The sequence below is a fragment of the Lutra lutra genome, chromosome 7 (genome assembly GCF_902655055.1).
Source record: "Lutra lutra chromosome 7, mLutLut1.2, whole genome shotgun sequence".
In the NCBI taxonomy this organism is placed as follows: Eukaryota; Metazoa; Chordata; class Mammalia; order Carnivora; family Mustelidae; genus Lutra; species Lutra lutra.
This window is the reverse complement of record NC_062284.1, coordinates 106,903,219-106,924,132: the sequence shown is the minus strand read 5'-3', so window position 1 is coordinate 106,924,132 and position 20,914 is coordinate 106,903,219. Positions and strand designations below refer to the sequence as shown.

The 20,914-nt window shown below is 42.7% G+C and overlaps 2 protein-coding genes across 5 annotated transcripts in view; one reads left to right on the top strand and one right to left on the bottom strand.

Moving 5' to 3' along the window:
• Nucleotides 1–1,093: 1,093 nt before the first annotated feature.
• LOC125103981 (ferritin heavy chain-like) lies at nt 1,094–1,818 on the bottom strand. The gene has a single exon (XM_047736104.1). It carries the CDS (start codon nt 1,791–1,793, stop codon nt 1,242–1,244), a length of 552 nt encoding a protein of 183 aa, XP_047592060.1. The 5' UTR covers nt 1,794–1,818; the 3' UTR covers nt 1,094–1,241.
• A 360-nt stretch (nt 1,819–2,178) lies between these two features.
• CCDC175 (coiled-coil domain containing 175) overlaps nt 2,179–20,914 on the top strand; it is a 67,515-nt gene continuing 48,779 nt past the window's right edge. For 3 of the 4 annotated variants that reach the window (XR_007128549.1, XM_047736098.1, XM_047736096.1), the window contains exons 1-7: nt 2,179–2,391; nt 4,505–4,590; nt 6,620–6,731; nt 10,967–11,102; nt 13,674–13,902; nt 15,639–15,761; nt 18,733–18,842. Coding sequence is in view for 3 of the 4 variants with exons in the window: in XM_047736098.1 (XP_047592054.1) it covers nt 2,235–2,391; nt 4,505–4,590; nt 6,620–6,731; nt 10,967–11,102; nt 13,674–13,902; nt 15,639–15,761; nt 18,733–18,842 (953 nt within the window). In the remaining variant the exon portion in view is untranslated. The remainder of the gene's footprint in view (nt 2,392–4,504; nt 4,591–6,619; nt 6,732–10,966; nt 11,103–13,673; nt 13,903–15,638; nt 15,762–18,732; nt 18,843–20,914) is intronic. The other variant, XM_047736097.1, reaches the window with a different exon arrangement.

Sequence of the window (20,914 nt, the reverse complement as noted above, 5' to 3'; positions counted from 1 at the left end):
GTGCCCTGGCAAAGTGGGGGCGGCACCGCCTCCAACTGCTGCGGTCTCTGGAGCCCCCCAAACTACTGGAATTCATTGGGACCCTACTGTGGTGGCCTGAAACTGCCACTCCTGGACACAGGAACAGAAATGGCTTCTTGGCCGTCTCATGTCCCGCCCGTGTCTCTGGTTGGCGGAACTTAGGAAATCATCTGGCAAGAGTTACTTGAGAAATCTCTTTTCCTGGGGCGCCTGGGTGGCTCAGTGGGTTAAGCCGCTGCCTTCGGCTCAGGTCATAATCTCAGGGTCCTGGGATCGAGTCCCGCATCGGGCTCTCTGCTCAGCAGGGAGCCTGCTTCCCTCTCTCTCTCTCTGCCTGCCTTTCTGTCTACTTGTGATCTCTCTCTGTCAAATAAATAAATAAAATCTTAAAAAAAAAAAAAAAAAAAGAAATCTCTTTTCCTGCCTCTGCCACACCCAGGAGAGCCCAGAAAAGCAGGGAGAGATCTGAACGCCATAGACCCAGTCTCGCAAAAGCGGGGATCCAGGAGAGTGTCCCTGGCCGGGATATGGCTCTTCTCCGATTTTCGAACTAGTTTTGTTACCGACGTGCTAGGTCTTCTCCCAGGCAGTCCAGCGGAGTGATTCGGGGCAGAGGCTCAGGGTCCTCACTGGAAAGCAGGAAATGGTAACTACCTCAGAAGATTTTGTAAAAGTTAAATGGGTTGTTGTAAAGGACTAAAAAGGTGCCTGCAATGTAGTAAGCATTCAAGAAATGATAGCTAGTGTCGCTGTCACGATCTGATTTTAGCTTTGCCATCTGCAAACTTTTAAGAAGAGGGTTAAGTCATCTTTGCTGATTTCTCGCCGGCCAGAGGAAAGGGGAACTGATCGTTGGCTTCAGTCTGAGCCTGGCGCTGGGCTGAATTTTGGAGATGCAGATAAAAATAAAGAACATTCCTGCCTCCAAGAGCTCACGGTTTGATAAGAAGGAGGAAAACCATTGATTTCAGGTAAAACGTGCAAATGATAGACTAGATACAAGGAAAGTTCTAGAAGAGTACTGAGATGGGTTTGGCAGATGGGTTTTGTTTTGTTTTGTTTTGTTTTTGGGGGGTACCAAATTACTTTATTTGAAGGAATGGTACAAATGAAAGAAGTTAAGTAGATGTTTTGGTACAACTTATAGAAAAGGGAAAGGTAACCCCAACATGCATGCATGGCCTCAGGGACCAGGTGGCTCTGGGAAGACAGCCTAAGGCTTAGCTCTCATTATCACTGTTTCCCAAGGTGTGCTTGTCAAAGAGATACTCTGCCATGCCAGATTCGGGGGCCCCCATCTTGCGCAGGTTGGTTACGTGGTCACCCAATTCTTTGACGGATTTCACCTGCTCATTCAGGTAATGAGTCTCAATGAAGTCACACAAATGGGGGTCATTTTTATCAGTGGCCAGTTTGTGCAGTTCCAGTAGTGACTGATTCACACTCTTTTCCAAGTGTAATGCACACTCCATTGCATTCAGCCCATTCTCCCAATCATCACGGTGTGGTTTCTTGATATCCTGAAGGAAGATTCGGCCACCTCGTTGGTTCTGCAGCTTCATCAATTTCTCAGCATGTTCCCTCTCCTCATGAGATTGGTGGAGAAAGTATTTGGCGAAGTTCTTCAAAGCCACATCATCGCGGTCAAAGTAGTAAGACATGGACAGGTAGATGTAAGAGGCGTAGAGCTCCAGGTTGATCTGGCGGTTGATGGCGGCCTCCGAGTCCTGGTGGTAGTTCTGGCGCACCTGCGAAGGGGACGCGGTCGTCATCGCGGCGGCTGAGGAGAGGCGGCGGCGGGCAGCGGAAAGATCGATAGGGACTCCACTTTAAATCCAAAATTATGCCCTGGGACCGTGGGCCGAACACTTAGTCATCCCTGCCCGTTTCCCAGTCTGGGAAAGCGGAGCTGGCAGAACCGGCCTCATAAAGCCGCTGGGAAATCACAGCTCCTCCTGGAGGACCTGGCACAGAGATGCGTTCCCAAGTGATCCTTATTATGATTCCAGGGCTCCAGACAAACGCCCAGGACCCGAACCAAGATCTGCAAACGCAAGGAGGAAAGGGCGGCTGGTGAGCGGCCCCGCCCTCCGGCATCGGTTAATTACCGCGGCTGAAGTTAAAAGAACCTGGGAGGCCCCCACCCGGGGAGTCGCCCGTGGCAACCGGCCGTCCTGGCTTCAGGCCCGAGAGGCTCCGCGCAAAGCAGCAAGATGGCCCTGAGCTCCTGGTCCCCAGAGCTGGGGTTCAGCGAGAAGACGCTGCGGGCGGCGGCCGTCTCCACCGGCCCGTCCCTGGAGTTATGCACCTTCCCCTCCACCCTGGGCTCCTCGGTCGCGACCGCGGCGCTGGAGCAGCTCTTTGTTGTGGGTGAGAAGCTGGCGGGCACCTCGGAGGTGGCCCCTAGCCGGTACCTGGGGCGGGGGGGGGGGGGGGGTGTCCTCTGCGGGGACCTCTCCGCGGGAACTCGGGGTGTCCCAGGCTAAGGCAGAGCCCTCTCAGACTCCTTGGGGGAGAGAGAGAGGCAGCGCGGTGGGACCCAGGGCTCAGCTCTCTTGCTCTAATGCCCCTGGAGCGACTTGGCCCAATTCACACTAGCAACTGGTGACAAACTCCAGGCAAAGCCTGGTCTCGGCGGCCACTGCCATTTGCCTGCGACTGGGATGCCCACCTGTATTTAGATTATACATCTTAATTTCCGCTTCTCCCTTCTTTTCTTTGTAAGTTAACTTCCTCCAAAAGTTTGTCATGATAAAGTGGAGAGTTTAATAGGCAAACAAGAAAGGGAGTGTTTAAGAAGCTCCTATTGTATTAGACAAGGAAAATTAAACAAGGATGTTTGGGAGATGCAAACATAGTAACCTTGCCTGGGGATGGGTTAAAATGATTCTTTAGTTAGAAAGCCGAACCTGTAATCAAGGCACCTAAGTTTAAGTAAGACAGGGTCCAAGAAAGGGCATTTCTTGTTGAGCTCATAAACCATTTCGGCCCAACAACAAGAGCTAGGTCTTGAACTCTTCTTCGTACTTGATCAGCAGGTGCATTTCATCCCAGTACTTCTGTGCAAATATTTTTCTGCTAATAATTTCTGAACTCTCAGAAAGTTTTGTGTAGGAAGAAACTTCATTAAGCCTCTGGTGGGAATGAGAGGATATGCAGCTCTCCAGCCCATTTGCAAGTGGGAACTTGTGCTCATTCATTCCATTAGAAGTAGGGGAAGGTGAAAACAGGCGAGGCCTGTCTCTTCCTAACACCTGCTTGCTTGCAAACTCAGTAACTGACTTTCACCTGGTTTGAGAGCTTAGTTCATTAAGAGGATCTGAGTTTCCTGGAACTGAGGCCAGAAATTGTTCTTTAGGGGCTCAGGTCATGATCTCAGGGTCCTGGGATCGAGCTCCACATCAGGCTCTCTGCTTGGCGGGGAGCCTGCTTCTTCCTCTCTCTGCCTGCCTCTCTGCCTACTTGAGATCCCTCTTTCTCTGTCAAATAAATAAATAAAATCTTAAAAAAAATTTTTTTTTTTTCTTTACTCTTCTGAGGGGAGAGTATGGCCATTAAGGCTAAAGGCTTTGGAGTCAAACTTGTGTTTGTATCTAGACTCTCAGTGATGGGCTCTGTGACCTTGAACATATGATACACTCTCAAAAGTCAGATTTCTCCACTGTGAAATGGAAGTCATCATAAGATTATAGTAATCAACTTAGATAATGAATGTAAAGCATTAATCTCATCAAACTTATCCCACACATGAAGATGCAGGCCTGGAATTCATTTGGACAAAATCTGGGTAACTTCCTGGCACCAGAGCCAAGGTAAGTATAGCTCCCTCTGTTCTCTGCCTTATATTCATTTTTTCCCCTTCCTCCTTTCCATTTGGTACATATCTGGTCTTCATTACCATTACTAACATTTCATAAACCTCTCTTCTTATGTGCTTCCTACCTACAGTGTGTGAGGGAAGAGAGACACCTTTCGTATGTCTGTCTACCTCACACCTACCAGTTTTACAAATCTTTACTCTCATCCCAGGATTTAAATATTGGCACAGAAGTAAAAATGACATAAGGGACTTTGAAACCGTTAATTAAATGAGTGGATTTTTTGCAAAATATTATATTTATATGTGTACAAGTGTATATACTATGAAAACATTCTCAAACCTACACTATAGGCCTATTATATTTATTCCTTTCATAAAAATTTATTGAATTTTTTGTCCTGTTCTGTATAAATTCCTTCTTTCTCTCATGAGAGTGGCAAAGATGGAATATCAAGAGGAGTTTGTCCTCAAGAAGCAATAAATATATACCTAAGTGAGAATACTATCAATTAGGAAATACATTCAGAAGAGATTCATATAAGTACTATAGGAATTCAGGTATCATTTTCAGCTGTGCAGGCATTTGAGCTAGATCTAAAGGGTTAAATAGGATTTGGACCAAAAAATAAGAGATCTTCATTTTCTAATTTTTTTTTTTTTTAGAACAATCACTGCAAAGTGACTATTTTAAATGCAACGAAGAAGCTAGGACCTTTCTTAAGGACATTGCTATTGCCGTTAAGAAATTGGTATGGTATTACCTATGAGAACTATTTTTTTTCAATCTTTCACTTATTTCTTCATCAACTTAATTTAGCACCAAGTCTATTCAAGATACTTGAATAGATGAATAGGGAAAATATTTATTCCAAGTGAAGAAAATGTTTATCTCAATTCACAAGCATTTGCACGGGTGTTGATCAGCTGGGGAGTGCTGCCTGATGTTCCACAAAGAACCCCAAGTTAAGGACCTGTGCTGTGGATTGGGCGGGGGGGGGGGGGGGGGGGTGGTTTGCATTGCAGCCTGGTTAGGAGAGCAATACTGGTGATGGCGTTGCTCCGTGAAGGGGTGAGCCACATGGGCAAATGCTTGACCCCAATATAGAAGCCGTGTGTGGTCCCTATTCACTCAGTTCTCCATAAGCAATTTCTTACATAACTGCTGAGAGATGACTTGGTACCTGTTCCACTGAGGTACAGTACTGGTCAGTGAAAACAAACCAACTCTTTGTTATGCTCACTGGGCCCCATCAAAGAAATAGTTAAAGAATTTCCTTTTGAAGCGTCAGGTGTGTCTACATGGTCCTGGGTGATATTTACAATGCTTCCCCAGCCGGGTCAGGAGGGTGACGTCTCTTCATCTGATTTAAAAATATTGAAGAATCAACTGCATATCAAGTATCTAAAAATGTAGACACGTGCCTCTAAAGGAGTTTGAGTCTACAGACTGCTGAGAAAAGTTCATCTCCTTGATATTTTTCTGTGATTATATGTACATGAGTATGCAGACTACAGTGTTACGCTCTATAGTCCCGGTTTATTGAATACATGTAAAGCCTGGGAGTTGGTGTGTGTGATGCCACTGTGGCCCTGTGGAAACTTTCCTCTGCTTTGTTCTTTGAGTTTTATTTTCCTCCTGGGTTTGAAGGGGTCAAGATATTTAGTGTGGCTTATTGAAGTATCTAGTATGTCTCCATGTAATATATGAGCTGTGAAATCTCTTTGCTTTATAAGATGGAGGGATTTATCGCTATTAATTTTCACCATTCTGAAAGCACAGCGTATTTACCCTGGGGGGGGGTTAAATAGACAAGTAAAAGGTGGAAAGTAAAAACCACCATGCTCTCAGCACCCTAAAATAATCATAATTAACTCTTTAATGAATGTCTTTTCTACTTCCAGGAAGTAGGCAATGCCTGTATTGAAATCTTTTTAATAGAAAAGTGATCATGTTATATATACAATGCAGTAATCTGCTTTTTATGAGTCGTAAAATATAATGGCATTTTCGCAGGTCAAAAAAGAACTATAGCCATCACAACCAATTATTTAAGAGATGATTTACCTATTTTTTTTAAAGATTTATTTATTTATTTATTTGACAGACAGAGATCACAAGTAGGTAGAGAGGCAGGCGGGGGGCGGAGGGGGAATAGCGGGGAAGAAGGCTCCCCGCTGAGCAGAGAGCCCAATTTGGGGGCTTGATCCCAGGACCCTAGGATCATGACCCGAGCTAAAGGCAGAGGCTTTAACCCACTGAGCCACCCAGGCGCCCCATGTACCTATTTTTTTTCCATGAACAGATTTTTGGATGGTTTTCCTTATTTAAAATAAGCCTCACCAAAAAAACAAAACATAAAAATCCCCACCAGACTATTTGTTTGGATTTATGGTTATGTATTTAAAAATATTGTTCTTTTTATACCTAAACATATTTTTATAGGTATCTTCCATCTTTTAATTAATCAGCTTTTTTCCTCAGCATTACCCCTTTTTTTTGGGAGTCTCTCCTTTTAAGTTGAAATTGCATACAAGAAACAGAAGAAAAGATAATTTCTGAGAGGAAAATCAGCAGAGATTAGAAGATGTCTTATCTTAAAAACTGATTATAGAAGAGTGATTTTTCACACTTTCTATTCCAAATAAAAATACGAGCAGAAGGTGTTGAACAGAAATCAAAGCTTGATCTCTAAAAATATTTATAATAGGGCATTGCTTAGGAAATCAATTTTATTAGTTTAATGCCTTAACTTTTTAATATGTAATTCAAATTTTCAGGAAGAAATGAGAAAAGCCACAATCGATCTCCTGGAAATTGAAAGCATGGAACTCAGCAGACTATACTTTTTACTGGAAACTCTTCCTACTAGCATTGGCCGAGAATTGGAAGGTACTTTTAAGGTTATCAACCTTAGAAATTTAGTTTATCTTACAAGAAAATAGAGCCTACTACTTGTAGGAAGACACATTTAATAGTTAGGTCATGTCAAAATATAGCTAGAAAGAGTGCACAACACAAACAGAGATCCACGATAATTTACCCTTACATTTTAAGTGGAAATTATATATATAAACTTGAATTTATGTAATTTAGTATCTAGATAGACTAACAATGTATAGATCAGCCCATTCCAAATTGGTATTTATTCAATTAAATTAGGCAGCTTGACTCACCTAAACCATTATTCTACTTTCTCTCTATAAGTTTCAGAACTATAGGTGCCTCATATAAATGAGGTATCATGTGATACTTACCCTTTTGTGACTGGCTAATTTCACTTGGCAGGTCTTCAAGATTCCTCCATGTTATAGCATATGTCAGAATTTTCCTTCATTTTAAGGCTGAACAATATCCCATTGTATGTGTATATGGTTTTTGGTGTATCTCTTCATCCACTGACAGATTGGGTTGTTTCCACCTTTCAACTATTGTGAACAAAGCTGTTATAAACATGGTGATGCAAATATATGTTTGAGTCCCAGCTTCCCATCCTTTTGGGCATATATACAGAAGGAAATTGCTGGATCATATGGTCATATGGGTTTTTTACTTTAAGTGCTGAGAAACTGCCATGCTGTTTTCCCTGGTGTCTGCAGTAATTTACATTCCCACCATGATGCCCAAGGATCCCAATTTCTTCACATTCTTGTCAACCTTTGTTCTTTTCTGTTCCTTTTGTTCTTTTAGATACAGCCATACCAATGGGTGTGAATTGGGTGTGAATTGGTATCATGGTTTTGTTTTGTATTTCCCTAATGACTAGTGATATTGAGCATTTTGTCATGTGCTTATTTGGTAATCGGCTTATCTTCTTTGGAGAAATACCTGTTCAGGTCCTTTGTTTATCTTTTAAGTAGGTTGTTTGGTTGTTATTAAGTTGTGGGAATTCTTCCTCATGGACTCTAATGTTAACCCTCTATCAGATGATTTGCAAATATTTTGACCCATTCCATGGTTTGTCTTTTCACCTGATATTGACTATCAATGCACAAAAGTTTCAAATTTCTAAAAAGATGTTTATTCATTTGAGAGGGAGAGGGAGAAACAGACCTCCCTGCTGAGCAGAAAGCCCGAAGTGAGGCTCAATCCCAGGACCCCGAGAACATGACCTGAGCAGACACTTAACCGACTGAACCACCCATGCACCCCCCAAAGTTTTAAATTTTGATGTAGTCCATTTTATCTATATTTTCTTTTATTGCCTGTGCTTTTGGTGTCCTATCCAAGAAATCATTGCTAAATCCAGTGTCTTTAAGATTTCCTCCTATGTTTTCTTCTAAGAGTTTTATAGTTTTAGCTCTGGCATTTAGGTTTTTGATTTGTTTCTGATTACATTTAGTATTTGGTGTAGGGTAAGAGTTCAGTTTCATTTCCCCTGCTGTCAGGAGTGTTGGCTGAGGCTCACAGCTCAGGTCCTCTACAGGAAAGCCTACAAAAGCTTGACACTGCCCTTGGTCCCTTGTCTCCTCAGGTGCATCCCACATTCAGGGAGCAGTCACGGTGAAGAATAGAAAGGGCTGCCTCCCTTGCTCAATGGAGAACAACTCCCAAGTGTCCTCACTTGGTGAAGGACACTTACTGAAGGTTACTGCCATTTAACCTCCCCCTCCTCCACCCAGGGGTCTAAATTAAAAACAAACAAAAGCAACAACAGCAAATCACTTTTTTTTTTTTAAGATTTTTATTTATTTATTTATTTGACAGAGAGAGAGAGAGATCACAAGTAGACAGAGAGGCAGGCAGAGAGAGAGAGAGAGAGTGAGAGAGGGAAGCAGGCTCCCTGCTGAGCAGAGAGCCCGATGCGGGACTCGATCCCAGGACCCTGAGATCATGACCTGAGCTGAAGGCAGCGGCTTAACCCACTGAGCCACCCAGGCTCCCAGCAAATCACTTTTTAGGTCGATGTTCCACTTGTCCATTTATTGCCTTGCAGCTCCAAATCTACCTTCCTTGCCTGTTAGGAGAGCTGGGCCCGCCATTACCCCCTTTACCAGCCAGCACCATGTCGAGCTTTGTCAAGAGAGGGCACTGGAAGGGTACTAGAGGGAAAAGGGGGTCTCCTTCTGGCCCCAGGGTGCTCAGCTTGGCCAGTGCTTGCGGTGCACACAGCTGCTGCTTGTCAGGATCCCATAGAGCCTGGCAGCTTTCCTCCACCCTCCACCCCCCACCAAGGCAGGTTCCTCCATTCCCCACCCCAGGGCAACTTCCTCCAGGACTTCCTACCTCCCCCCACACCTTAACCAGCAACTTCCTCCAGGCCCCCTGGGGCAGCTTCATGGTGGATTGCTACCAGTGAGGCACCACTGTGAGCAGCTTTCCTAGCACTCTTCAGATGGCCTTGCAGTGAGATCTGAAGTGTGGCAACTCCCTGTGGACAGGACCCCTTGATTCTTCCAGAAGGCAGATTTCCATAAGTTCTGCTAGCTCAGCATCTCCTGAATTTATTTGCCATCCTGTGAGCCACAGCCCTCTCCAATGAGGCCTGGATCTCAGGGCTGGAGGGGCTGTTTCCTCAAACTCTTCTCAGCCTTGAATCCCTTAGAGTTCTCTTTTCTCTCTTACTATCCAATCCCTCATTACTCTAGTCGTCTCAGGCTTACTAATTCTCTATGTTAAAATTTCCCTGTTCAATTTATAAGATTTCTATCTCCCAATTAGACATGGAATGATAGTTATAAAACAAGATGCATGGTGTTAGTGTGGTGTGCCAGGGAAAATAAAATAAACACTATATACAGGAAAAAAAAAAAAGAAGACTTAGAAGAATCTGTGCTGAAGGCAGAATTAAGACTCTTTGGCTTAATTTTCTCATCAGGAAAAATATTTAGAAGGAAAAGCGCGTACTAGCATACTAGCTAAAGCGGTCTTGATACCTACTGAATACCTAACCACATAAATTTAACTGGTCTTGTGTTAAAAAACTTTGCTACTCAAAGTGTGATTCTTGAATTCAGCAGCATTAGCAGCATCTAAAGGCTTTTTATAAAATGCAGATCTCTAGATTCTACTATATCAGAACTATATATCAGAATTGTATTTTGTATTTTGGGGCGCCTGGGTGGCTCGGTCGGTTAAGCATCTAACTCTTGGTTTCAGCTCAGTTCATGATCTCGGGGTCCTGGGTTTGAGCCCCATGTGGGGCTCCATGTGAGTCTGCTGCTCCCTCCCCTCTGCTCCTCCCCTCGCTCATGCACACTCAGTACTCTCTCTCTAAAATAGATAAATAAATTCTTGCAAAGGATCTGTATTTCAATAATATCCCCAGGTGATAATATGCATATTTGAGACATCAAAGTTGGGAAGTGCAGCTACAACAACGAACTTAACAAGTAGCCTTGGAGAAATCACTTAGCTCTGTCAGGTGGCACTACCAGCTCGTATCTAGAGAATTTTTGGTGTAGAAATGGGTAGTCAGTACCTTCTAAATATCAGTATGAAAAAATACTTTATCTATCGTGCACTGAGGTAGACCTTTGCAGGCTTGCGTGATTACACTGATGTGTTATTTGTTGAGGAATAGTTAGTTCTTTAACACGCCGAGTTCCCCAGAAAACAGAGCGGGGGCTTTTGCACTATTATTTGGGAGCACAACCCAAGGGGGAGGTGGGCAGCATAAGGAGACCAAAACAGGAGGAGGGAGCGCAGATATGGGGTGTAACAGGGTGCTGACTGCCGCTGAAAGCAAGTCCCTAAGTACGGGAACACGCTCCAAGACACACTGTTCCATCTTCTCCTGTCCCTCATGGGTCCACTGTTTGCCCGCCTCCCACACTTTGGGTTACACGTACACTGGTGTGCATGTTTAAAGAAGCCCTGTGGCAGAGGGGACCCTTGAGGAGGTCCTGGACAGCAGGTGAGAAGTGGGAAGAATAAGCAGGAATGACGCGCTGCCAGGCCACACCAGTGGGACATCATTGAGAGCCCATCAAAACCTGGTCCCCACAGCAGCAACCGAAGTAGGGCAAAGAATTGATCAGTGAGATTGAGGCTGCCCAAAGGGGTAAGAGGCCCCTGCTACAGGGACATAGTTAAAAGAGTATTTCAAAGAAAGACCTATCTTTTTTCATGATTTGGAAATTCAGTATCAAGTGTGCCATTTCTCAAATTTTCTGCTTCCTTTTAAGAATGTGTCAGAGATGCACGCAGATTAAATCTTTTTGAGATAAATCAAATAAAGACGGACATTAAAAGGATGGGTGATGACATACAGTCTCTGAAGATGAGAATACTTGATCTGAAAAGAATTAATGATGCTTTAGGGTATGTATTTTTTTATTTTTTAATTCAGTACTGGCAGGAGTTGGGATCTGTGGCTGGAGTCTGAAAATTGTCTTAAGGGGCCTGTCCTCTGGTCTGAGCTGGTGCGGGCCAAGTAGGAGGTAGATATCACCTGGAGCAGATGACCCTGGCTGGTGAGGGGGGTGTGATGGCCACACAGAGCTGGGAGGAGAGCAAAAAATCTTCAATCCCTGCAGTCCGAAGACCTGTAAAGTTTCAGAGGCCAACCAGCTTCTCAGCAGCTCCTACTGTGTGTGAATCACATGCCCCCTCCAAAGGGAGAGGCACACAGTGGTTTTGGTTTCCACTTTATTAAAGTTAAGTTTACAAACCTCAGCCACTAAAGCAAGAGATCTGGCTGGGTGTCTTTTGTAAATACAGTATCAAACCAGATACATTGTAGCTAGTTTAGTTTCTTAAAGATATTTAGCAGTAAACTGCTGGAGATCTGAGGATGGGTTTGGTTCCCAGCAGAGAATTAATTACAGACTTTATCCGTAATTGAATGAGATGATATATATAACCGCCTGTAGCTCAGATTCTGACTCTTCTTAGTTTCTTTCCTTTATTCCTGAGCTGTGTCACCAGGACTTTACCCCATGGGCCTCCTTTCCTCCACCTGTAAAATGAGGATTGCAAGTTTGAATTTATGCAGCTCACAGAGGAAGAGACATATTCTGAAAGGAAAACCAACAAAACCTTAAGAAGAACTTGCATTGTGTGCAATTCTGTAAGGCTAACGCATAGATATCAGAATGTCAGTTTGTCAGAGGAAGAAATGTTGAAAGAGCCCACATGAAAGAAAGAAATCTTGGGAAGCTGAAGTGATCAGGAGGTTTCTGGGTGCCCGTGCTTTCAACGTATCAGGAATTAGGTGAAGACCTTGAGGCCCAGGGATGCCTTTCCCCAGTTAGGGCCTCAGAACACCTGTTCTGGGGGATGCTCCTTAAAAAAGAAAGTTTGTGATCACCTAAGCTTGAGAACTCTAAGCCCTCGTAGGGATTCACAATGTGGATTCACTAGCCACAATCACCAGAGACAGCTAGGTGAACTAGCTTTCGATTCCTAACTGATAAAAGGAAGATAATATCCAGGCTGGCCAGCACCAGCACCCCTGTACAGACCAGCGATTCTCAAACTTGAGGATGCATCAGAATCACTTGGAGTGCTTCTTAAAACCCAAACTACTAGAACTTTCCCTGGCACCCCAAATTTCCAATTGAGTAGGTGTAGGAGGTGGGAGTAAGAATGTGCATTTCTCACGGGTTGCCAGGTGATACTAACGCTGTTGGTCCTGACCACACTTGGGAGAGTCCCTGTTCTAGAGAAATCTTTATGGAAAGGTGAATGCCAGGCATAAGGTGGGTTGCTTGATGAGCTACTGTCACCCAGCTACAATGTCATTGCATCCATTTTTCAAAGAAAACTTTCCACCAAGATGCCAACACTCTCTGACAGGTGGTCCTCTCCTGGACAGTCCCCCCGAAAAGGCAAGTTCTTTGCATAGGTTTTCCTTAGGTCCTGTGTTCAGTGTCTGAGTTCTCTCTTCTCAACCCATCTCAATACACCTAGTCAGGTTTTTTTGTTTTGTGGGTTTTGTTTTGTTTTTTAACTTGTTTTGCTTAGTTGCACTGAAGCTGCTCAATCCTTAGGTTGACTCATTCTTAGAAGGCTTCCTCTCTAGGACCCACAAGGCACCCATTACCCAGCCTCTCTAGGATGGGCTTTTTAACTGCATTTCCGTGGTAGAGCTGACTTCTAGAAAATAAACTTAACCAACAACCTGTTTCCATTTTCCTGAGGCTTCGCACACAATCCCCCTGAACAACTGAAGTCTTTAGAGAAAGGGAAAAGGTCTTAATGTTGTAGAAGCTTTTAAAAACGGAAAAATCTAGAAATGGTGCCAGTTGTCTGTCCTTCCCATCTTGCACTGTTAGCCCTGGGTAGATGTTTCTCTTCCTCAGATGGATGTGGCTAGCAACAGAGAGGTGAAATTAATGTCTTGTCTTGAGCTCAGATTTGGCTGCAGCTGGGAGAGGATAAGAGAGTTCAGGTTAGGTTTCAAGCATCTTCTGAACAGTGAAGACAGATTCTACACACTCCTCCCTTGACTCTTGTTCACCAGAGGAGGGCTAGCCCTCTCCTGGGCCCTCCCTGCAGGGCACTGGCAGGGATGGATCGATTGCGTGTTTCAGGATAAGGTGGTTAGAGCAATGCAACCTATCAATCCATTTGTTTGGTCACATTCCATTCACCTGCTTGAAACTGTTTTTGAATCCTTGCATACTTTAGACCAATACATCCCATAGTTACTACCAGGAATGGGCTGGGTGGGTGAGGCAGGACCACATAAACTTTTGCAGCAGTGAACGGTTGCAAGAATGACATTTGTCTTGTGTTTCCTTCTCAACCAAGTTTAAGAGATCACAAAACCCTCTGAAGTAAGTATTTCTTACAATTTCCCTCTTTATGGTGTTCATCACCGCAAACAGACTTTAAATTCCTTTCCTAAAAACCATACTTTACATTCCATGAGCCATCCTTCTCTCCTAGTAAAGAGCAAGTGTTGCTGGCGAAGAAGCATGAAGAGTTAGTGTTGACACTCAACCACACGATGGAAGGAAAAGCCTCTACGACTGTTTACATCAATGAGACCTACACCCAAATACACTTGAAGAGAAAAGAAATTGAATTGCAAAAACAACATCTCAAACAAATAGAGGAACAATTGGAAAAAGAGAAGGAGGAATTTTTGAAAAGAAAACAAAAATTGAATGAAGAGGTAAGTGGCATGATTCATTAAAAAAATAAAAAAACAGAATTGTATAGAATCTCGGGCAGGAAATTCTCAAGGCTAACAAGTGTTCCATCCTATGAACAGTGGGATGGGAATAGGTCAGAGACACAAGCAGGCTGGAGCCCCTTAGGGTACACACTGGTCGTGTCCTAGCATCTCCGGTCATGGGAAAGAATATGAGTGATGGGATTTGTAACACTGGGGTGGCCCCTTGCTCATAGGCAGCCTTACAGTGACAAGGACCTTGTGTTCGTGGTATCTCGTTGCCTCTGACCATTCTGAGGCCATGTCTCTATGGACAAGACCAGGGAGTTCTGCCCTGCCAAGCTTTCAGCTCTGACTAAATGCACTGGAACAGAGCAACCTGCAGAAGGCATAGGCAGAGCCAAGAGCTGCAACAGGAAAGACTATTTTGAGACTAGCAATTTGGGGAAAGTGGATGGGAATGACTACCACATCTTGGTGTCTGCTAGGCTATGTTAATTAAAATTCACCATCAGAGTGGCTTGTGATGGTTCCTCTTTGCTGTGCTTCTGTTACCCCAGGAGAGGCAGGGCTGTCTGCATGGGAGGTGTTCCCAGCAGACTTCCTTCTTCCCCATGTGTGGCAGCCTAGCTCATGATGAGAACTGCAGCTGGGTCCCTGCTGCTGTCCTCTCTGAGATGGTCATGGGCATGACTGTCATGCAGGAAAATTGGCTAGGGCTCACAACCTGGGTAGCGCCCACCGATGTTCCCTGAAGGCACGTGATAGGCTGGGGTAACAGCCTGTTAATTTCCTTTACTTCCTATGAGAAAGGAAATCTCTATTACAGCTATCTGAGTCTTCAAATTTGTAAGCTCTCCCCTAATACAAAACAATTTGCCAATACGATGTCTATGACCACAAGACCTTGGGAGAAGTCTTTGGCTGAAGAATGAACACAGAATTCTGATTTTCAACAAAATGTGTTAATCCCCAAATTCCATTCCTATGCAACAGTGCCCTGGTGTTGAGCTAATTGGCCATGATCATGTTCATTCTTAAGACACTTTGGGTGCAATGGCTTTGATAGCAAGCCACCCAAATGTATGCTTTCATAACTCTTGGGTACAAAGTTGAATATGCTTTCTCAGGCTTTATTACTCATTCAGTTACCTTGTTCTTGATCATTTTACCAGACAAATGCATTGATATGTTTGATTTGGGTCTGACAAGTAATCACAATATATTTGATCTTGGTAGAATGGTAAGAAGTTGTCCAAGACTGTGAGCTGCCCAGTCTTCAGTGATTTTTACTCTGTTTTTAGTCTGCTTTTCTTTCCCATTAAAAAAAGGAGGGGGGATTTAGATTTCCAGATCATTCATCATTTTTTTCTTTGATTTTCCTGATCTTATTAGCACACTGTAAATCTGGTGGCCATTGCTATGATGTTTTACTAGTAGATTGCTATTAAAAGCACTTTGCTTTTAGAATTTGCTATTAATGATCATTGTTTTATTGCTCTTATGAATTTACTGTTTCAACATTTATAATTATAGTTTATTCCTTATAGTTCACTATTTTCCTGTGATGTTGCAAAACAAGCAAACCCTTTTGGGGGAGATGGGGTGTGTTTCTATTGTTGACTGACAAACAATGGTATACTTAGACTGAGTCTGAATTAGATAAACAAAATGAAAACATTCCCTAAACTTTGTTCTCAAGTGTTTTGATTGGTTTATCATGTTTATCACTACAGATTGAGAGATACAGAAAATCCTGTGAATTTAAGAGAGTGGAGACTTATAAAAAGAAGAAAGAATTGGATACATTAAAACTTCAAGAGTCAAAAATGAAAGAAAGAGTTGCAACCAGCACAGTGGTAAGAAATAATAAGCAATGTTTTTTTCAAGCTTGTCCAGGGCACCTAGATGGACACTGTGTTAAATATAACCAATAGCAGGTACTTTTTTTAAGGGAGTTAATTTTAACTCATCTTTACGCCATTCCAAGAGGATGTTTTGACATGTTAACATTTTCTGACATTTTATTTAAAGTGTTGTAATGCAACTGTGCTTTCTTCTTCAGGGATATGGTCCGAGGAAGGAAGTTTGGAATGCCTTAGGTTCAAATTGCATTTGACGGACCAAAATATTTTAAAAATGAATTTTCAAAAAGATTTTATTTATTTATTTGAGAGAGAAGAGAGAGGACAACTGGGGTGAGGGGCAAAGACAGAGGCAGAAGCAGACTCCCCGCTGAGCAGGAAGCCTGATGTAGGACTCCATCCCAGGACCCTGGGATCATGAACTGAGCTGAAGGCAGACACTTAACTGACTGAGCCACCCAGGCATCCTAAAAATGAATTTTTTAAAATGCACTCAGAACTGACCAAATACATACAGAACCATATGTCACATCTCTGTGAAATTGCTTTATTGTACATCCCCAAATGAATAACCACAGGCAAATTCCTCACTTCTGCATGCATGATAATAAAACCGTTTAGTCTCTTCATTTACATTGGCCACAGAAGCATTGATATGAAAAGGGGACTATTTGTCTGAATTAGAACATTTTTCTGTGTTCTGCTCTTCTATTTTTTCAAATTGATAGCATTCGTTGAAAGCCAGTACTCCTAAATATTTCATGACCATTATCCTTATTTTAAAGAAAATGGAAGCTTATGAAGGTGATTTAATGGGAGAGGTAAATGATCATATCCCTTCTGTGTTAACTAAAACAGAAACGCCTACCAATCCTCTATCACAATGAGTTGAATTAATGAGTCTTTGGCGTATTCTGTCTGTACTGAGAGCTACTGGTAAAACTATATGGGGCAGCAGCCATCACATTTCTTACCAGAAACATCACACTTCTTATCAGAATACTCAGTTAATTCCATTATACTTTTTATAGGGTGGTTCTGATTGTCTTAGTTACAGTGTGTCTATCATGATATCCAATTTATAGAACATAAGTAGAATAAAAATTTCTCCCCAATATCTGCCTTTGAAAAATTTTTAACTGTTTTTTAATAGTAGATAGAGAAGCATGAGCAAGGCGAGGCTCGAAGAACGCAGGGGTTACACTAGATAGACTTCATCTGCAGGCCCAAGCTCCTGTCTCTGGTTTGGGCCTCATAAATCTTAAGGAACTCTAACTACCCAGCTTGGGAAGACACAGTATATATTCCTTAACCTGTACTCCAAAGATCTCTAGGATCATTCTGTAAGGGTGGAAGGTGACAAGGATAAACTCACCTCCAGTGTCCTCTCCACCTCCCACAAGCTAACCTGCCTACCCTGACCGACCTTACCAGTGGAGAACAGCATTTCAAGCACAAACTTGACTATCACAGAGACCTGGGTTCAAATCTGTAACTCTACCAACCTGAAGTTTCTTCACATGTAAAATGGGGTAATAACATTGTCTACTTCAAAGGGCTGGAGCTCAAACGAGGTCCTGCCAATAAGGCTGTTGGCTGAGTGTTTTATATTTGGTCAGGGTGCGTGTTAGGGTTGTTACCCACTGAGGTTAGAAAACCCATTTTGGCTCTGGATTGAGACAGCAAGGAATCTCAGGTTAACCTTCATGGGCTGCCCGTGGTTTTGACAACTGTGTAGCTCAGTCACGCTGAGGTGATGTTGCCAGAAAAAAGGCCAATCGTGTGTGATTCTCAAGGTGGCTCCCATGTCCAGGGCAGGGAGGACTGAGGGCGAGGTGGGCCCGATGTGGGGCTTCACGGGCCCTCAGCATACAGCCCCTAATCCTTTAGACATTGTGCTCATGTTGAGGGCAGTTCTAGGATGACAGACCCTTGTCGACTCTGAAACTAGTTATGACCCAGTAGTGGAGGCATATGGATACGTTAGAGGAAGAAACAGCTGGTGGGGAGCTTTCGGCCACCTGTCTCACCTGGTAAGAATGGGAGCCCCTCTGAGCTCCCCACAGGTGTTTCTCTGAGTCCACACTGATGGTCAGGGTTAGATGGCATTACCCAATCCGCCTGTGGACACTCCACATTGGGGAGCAGGGGAACTTGTCTGATCAGCTCTTTCTCCCCTCCATTCTCCTCCATAGCTGAAATGCAGACCAAGGCTCTACAGATGTTTGCCTCCCCTTTTTCCTTTTCCTTTTTTTTTTTTTTTTTGGAGTAGGCTCCACACTGGCCGTGGAGGCCAACACAGGGCTTGAACTCCCCACCCTGAGATCAGTGCTTGAGCTGAGATCAAGAGTTAGATGCTTAACTGACTGAGCTACCCATGTGCCCTTGCCTTCTCTTTTCTTTATTCCAAAACTGCATTGTAAAAATATGTTTCATTATGAATTTTCTCTGTTCATACTTCATCCTTTTAAATCATGCTGACATTTTATCACAGTACCCAACTGTAGCATTTCTGAAATACTGATTAAATATTAGGAAAGATTCTCTTCAGTATAAGCATATTTCTCAAAGTAATTTGTTTTTACTTTTTTTGTAATCCTCATTCTAATATCGTAGAATATTTTGACGATGATTATGAAAATGGAGATTTGTTTGGATTTTTTTTAAAAGGTAGTCAAAATGAATTCATTATTTTGAAAGTTGTTTTTATAATTTTCACATTCTCACTGCTATATTTGGTTGGGCTCTCTCCAAAATGTTGTTTTTTTTCCTGATGATTTCAGGATTATTTCTGCCCAGGTTTGTTTTATGAAGAAACTATTTTAATAATTGTTTTTTATTTGAGCTGAAGGATACCCCCAGTGTAAAAGTTGAATGGGTGTTTCATGAGTATTTAGTGAATCAAACACTGTCATGAATCATTTGGTAAAAATTGAGTGCCATCATTTTATTGAATTTTCAATAGGTTCTTAGTGATCACAATTTAGAGATAGCACAACTACAAGAATCAGTAAGACATTGGGAACAAGAGCTCGAGGAAATGAAGAAATCCTGTAAGATACTGGAGGATAAAATGTAAGTTTGATACTTTGTTTTTTAGCGAAGCATTTCTTTCTTTCTTTTTTTTAAATTCTTTTGTATTAGATGAAAACTATATTCTCTTAATTTACTGAAATTTGTGATAGCTTTGTAAAACCACCTCTTCATGTGGAAATTAACCAGTCTTTCAGATGAATATGAGAAAAAAAAAGGGGGATGAGGCAGTCATTAGGGAAAAGGCAGGGACTCTTTGGAATGAATTATTCTCACTTCAGTTCCTAACTCCCTACAAACAAATATGCTCCCAGGGGAAGGCATTGGAGGGACCTCCTGTAAGACTCACCTACCCTGGCTATGACAGTTGTTCTTAGTTGAGGGGGAACTTACTGAGCTTACTGAGAAAATACAAGGAATTTTCAGGGCAAAAACTTTGACCCATGGGACTGGGACCATGAACTTGAGGAAATTTGTTCACCCCAATGTGCGTAGTCTCTGCTTCCATGTTTTATTCTGTTTTTACCTACATGCAGTGTCCTGTCATTGGTGAGCCTATGGCTCAGCATGGCCATTCCAAACCCTCTGAGTTGACCTGTCACAGGTCGATCTGTCTTTGGAGATGGACCTGCAGACTTCTCCCAGGAGAATGGCCAGATTTCTCCTCAGAAGGTGTTTGGCCCAGCTCTGACGAGGAAGGTGGGGTCTTACAGTATAAATGTGCCTTCCAGGCCTACCCCTGGGTTCTCCTGATGGTTTAAAAGACAGATTTTGGACTTGGGTAGATTCCCCAAAGGCAAGTACATGGATCCCATGTGGAATCTAATTATAATATGGCTTATTCCTACTAGGTTCACATGTATTGTAATTAAAATTATATCTTCTAAAATAGCAATGGCACAAAAAATGCTGTTTTACCAACATCTAGCCATAAAATAAGCAATAATCCTTATACTCAGTACCAGATTTATAAGTATAAAAGCTCAATACTACAATTAAAACTAAGAATAAAAAAAATCTCATTCTCTGAAAGTGATTCAATCGTTTTAGTTCATACATATTTTAAAGAAAAACTAGCAAATAATCATGGAGGAAGATACAGACTAGCTCTTATTTCTTTTTTTTTTTTTTAAAGATTTTATTTATTTATTTGACAGAGAGATCACAAGTAGGCAGAGAGGCAGTCAGAGAGAGAGGAGGAAGCAGGCACCCCGCCAAGCAGAGAGCCCGATGCGGGCCTCGATCCCAGGACCCTGGGACCATGACCTGAGCCGAAGGCAGAGGCCTTAACCCACTGAGCCACCCAGGCGCCCAGACTAGCTCTTATTTCTAAGAGTTATGATTGAAAACCTTGCTACACTGATGAAGTTTTATTTATAAGCAGTCTTCATGTTAGCTAATTTGTTTTAAATATATTTAAGAAAGAAATGAAGATTTGTTGATCCATTTTTTTTAAGATTTTATTTATTCGAGAGAGAGAGCATAAGCAGGGGAGCAGCAGAGGGAGAAGGAGAAGCAGACTTCCTGCTGAGCAGGGCGCCTGATGTGGCTCGATCCCAGGACTCATGACCTGATCATGTCCTGAGCCAAAGGCAGACACTCAACTGACTGAGCCACCCAGCTGCCCCTCACTGATCAATTTTTTTTTTAAGATTTTATTTATTTATTTGACAGAGAACACAAGCAGGCAGAGAGAGAGGAGGAAGCAGGCTCCCCGCTGAGCAAAGAACCGATGTGGGGCTCGATCCCAGGATCCTGGGATCATGACCTGAGCCGAAAGCAGAGGCTTTAACCCACTGAGCCACCCAGGTGCCCCTCACTGATCAATTTTTAATGGCACATCATTTTTTTTTTCAATTCCAGCTTTTCAAGAGTTTTCATTCATATGGAATCTCCCTGAGGAAAAATACACTTGATTAATTTGGTGACTGAAGTTTTAGGTTATTAATAAAACTATACTTTTCCCTCTTTACTACCAAGCAAATTAAAAGAAAATTCTTGCATTCATTTTGTTTTTCTCCTTTAGTTCATTTTCTCTGTCTATGGAGGTGGGAAAAGGCACATAAATCTTGCTTGGTAGATTCGAAGAGTCAAAACAGTATTGTTTTGTAATA

What these genes read in the sequence shown, in the direction of transcription:
- LOC125103981 (XM_047736104.1), bottom strand. Translation starts at nt 1,793, where the DNA reads ATGACGACCGCGTCCCCTTCGCAGGTGCGCCAGAACTACCACCAGGAC.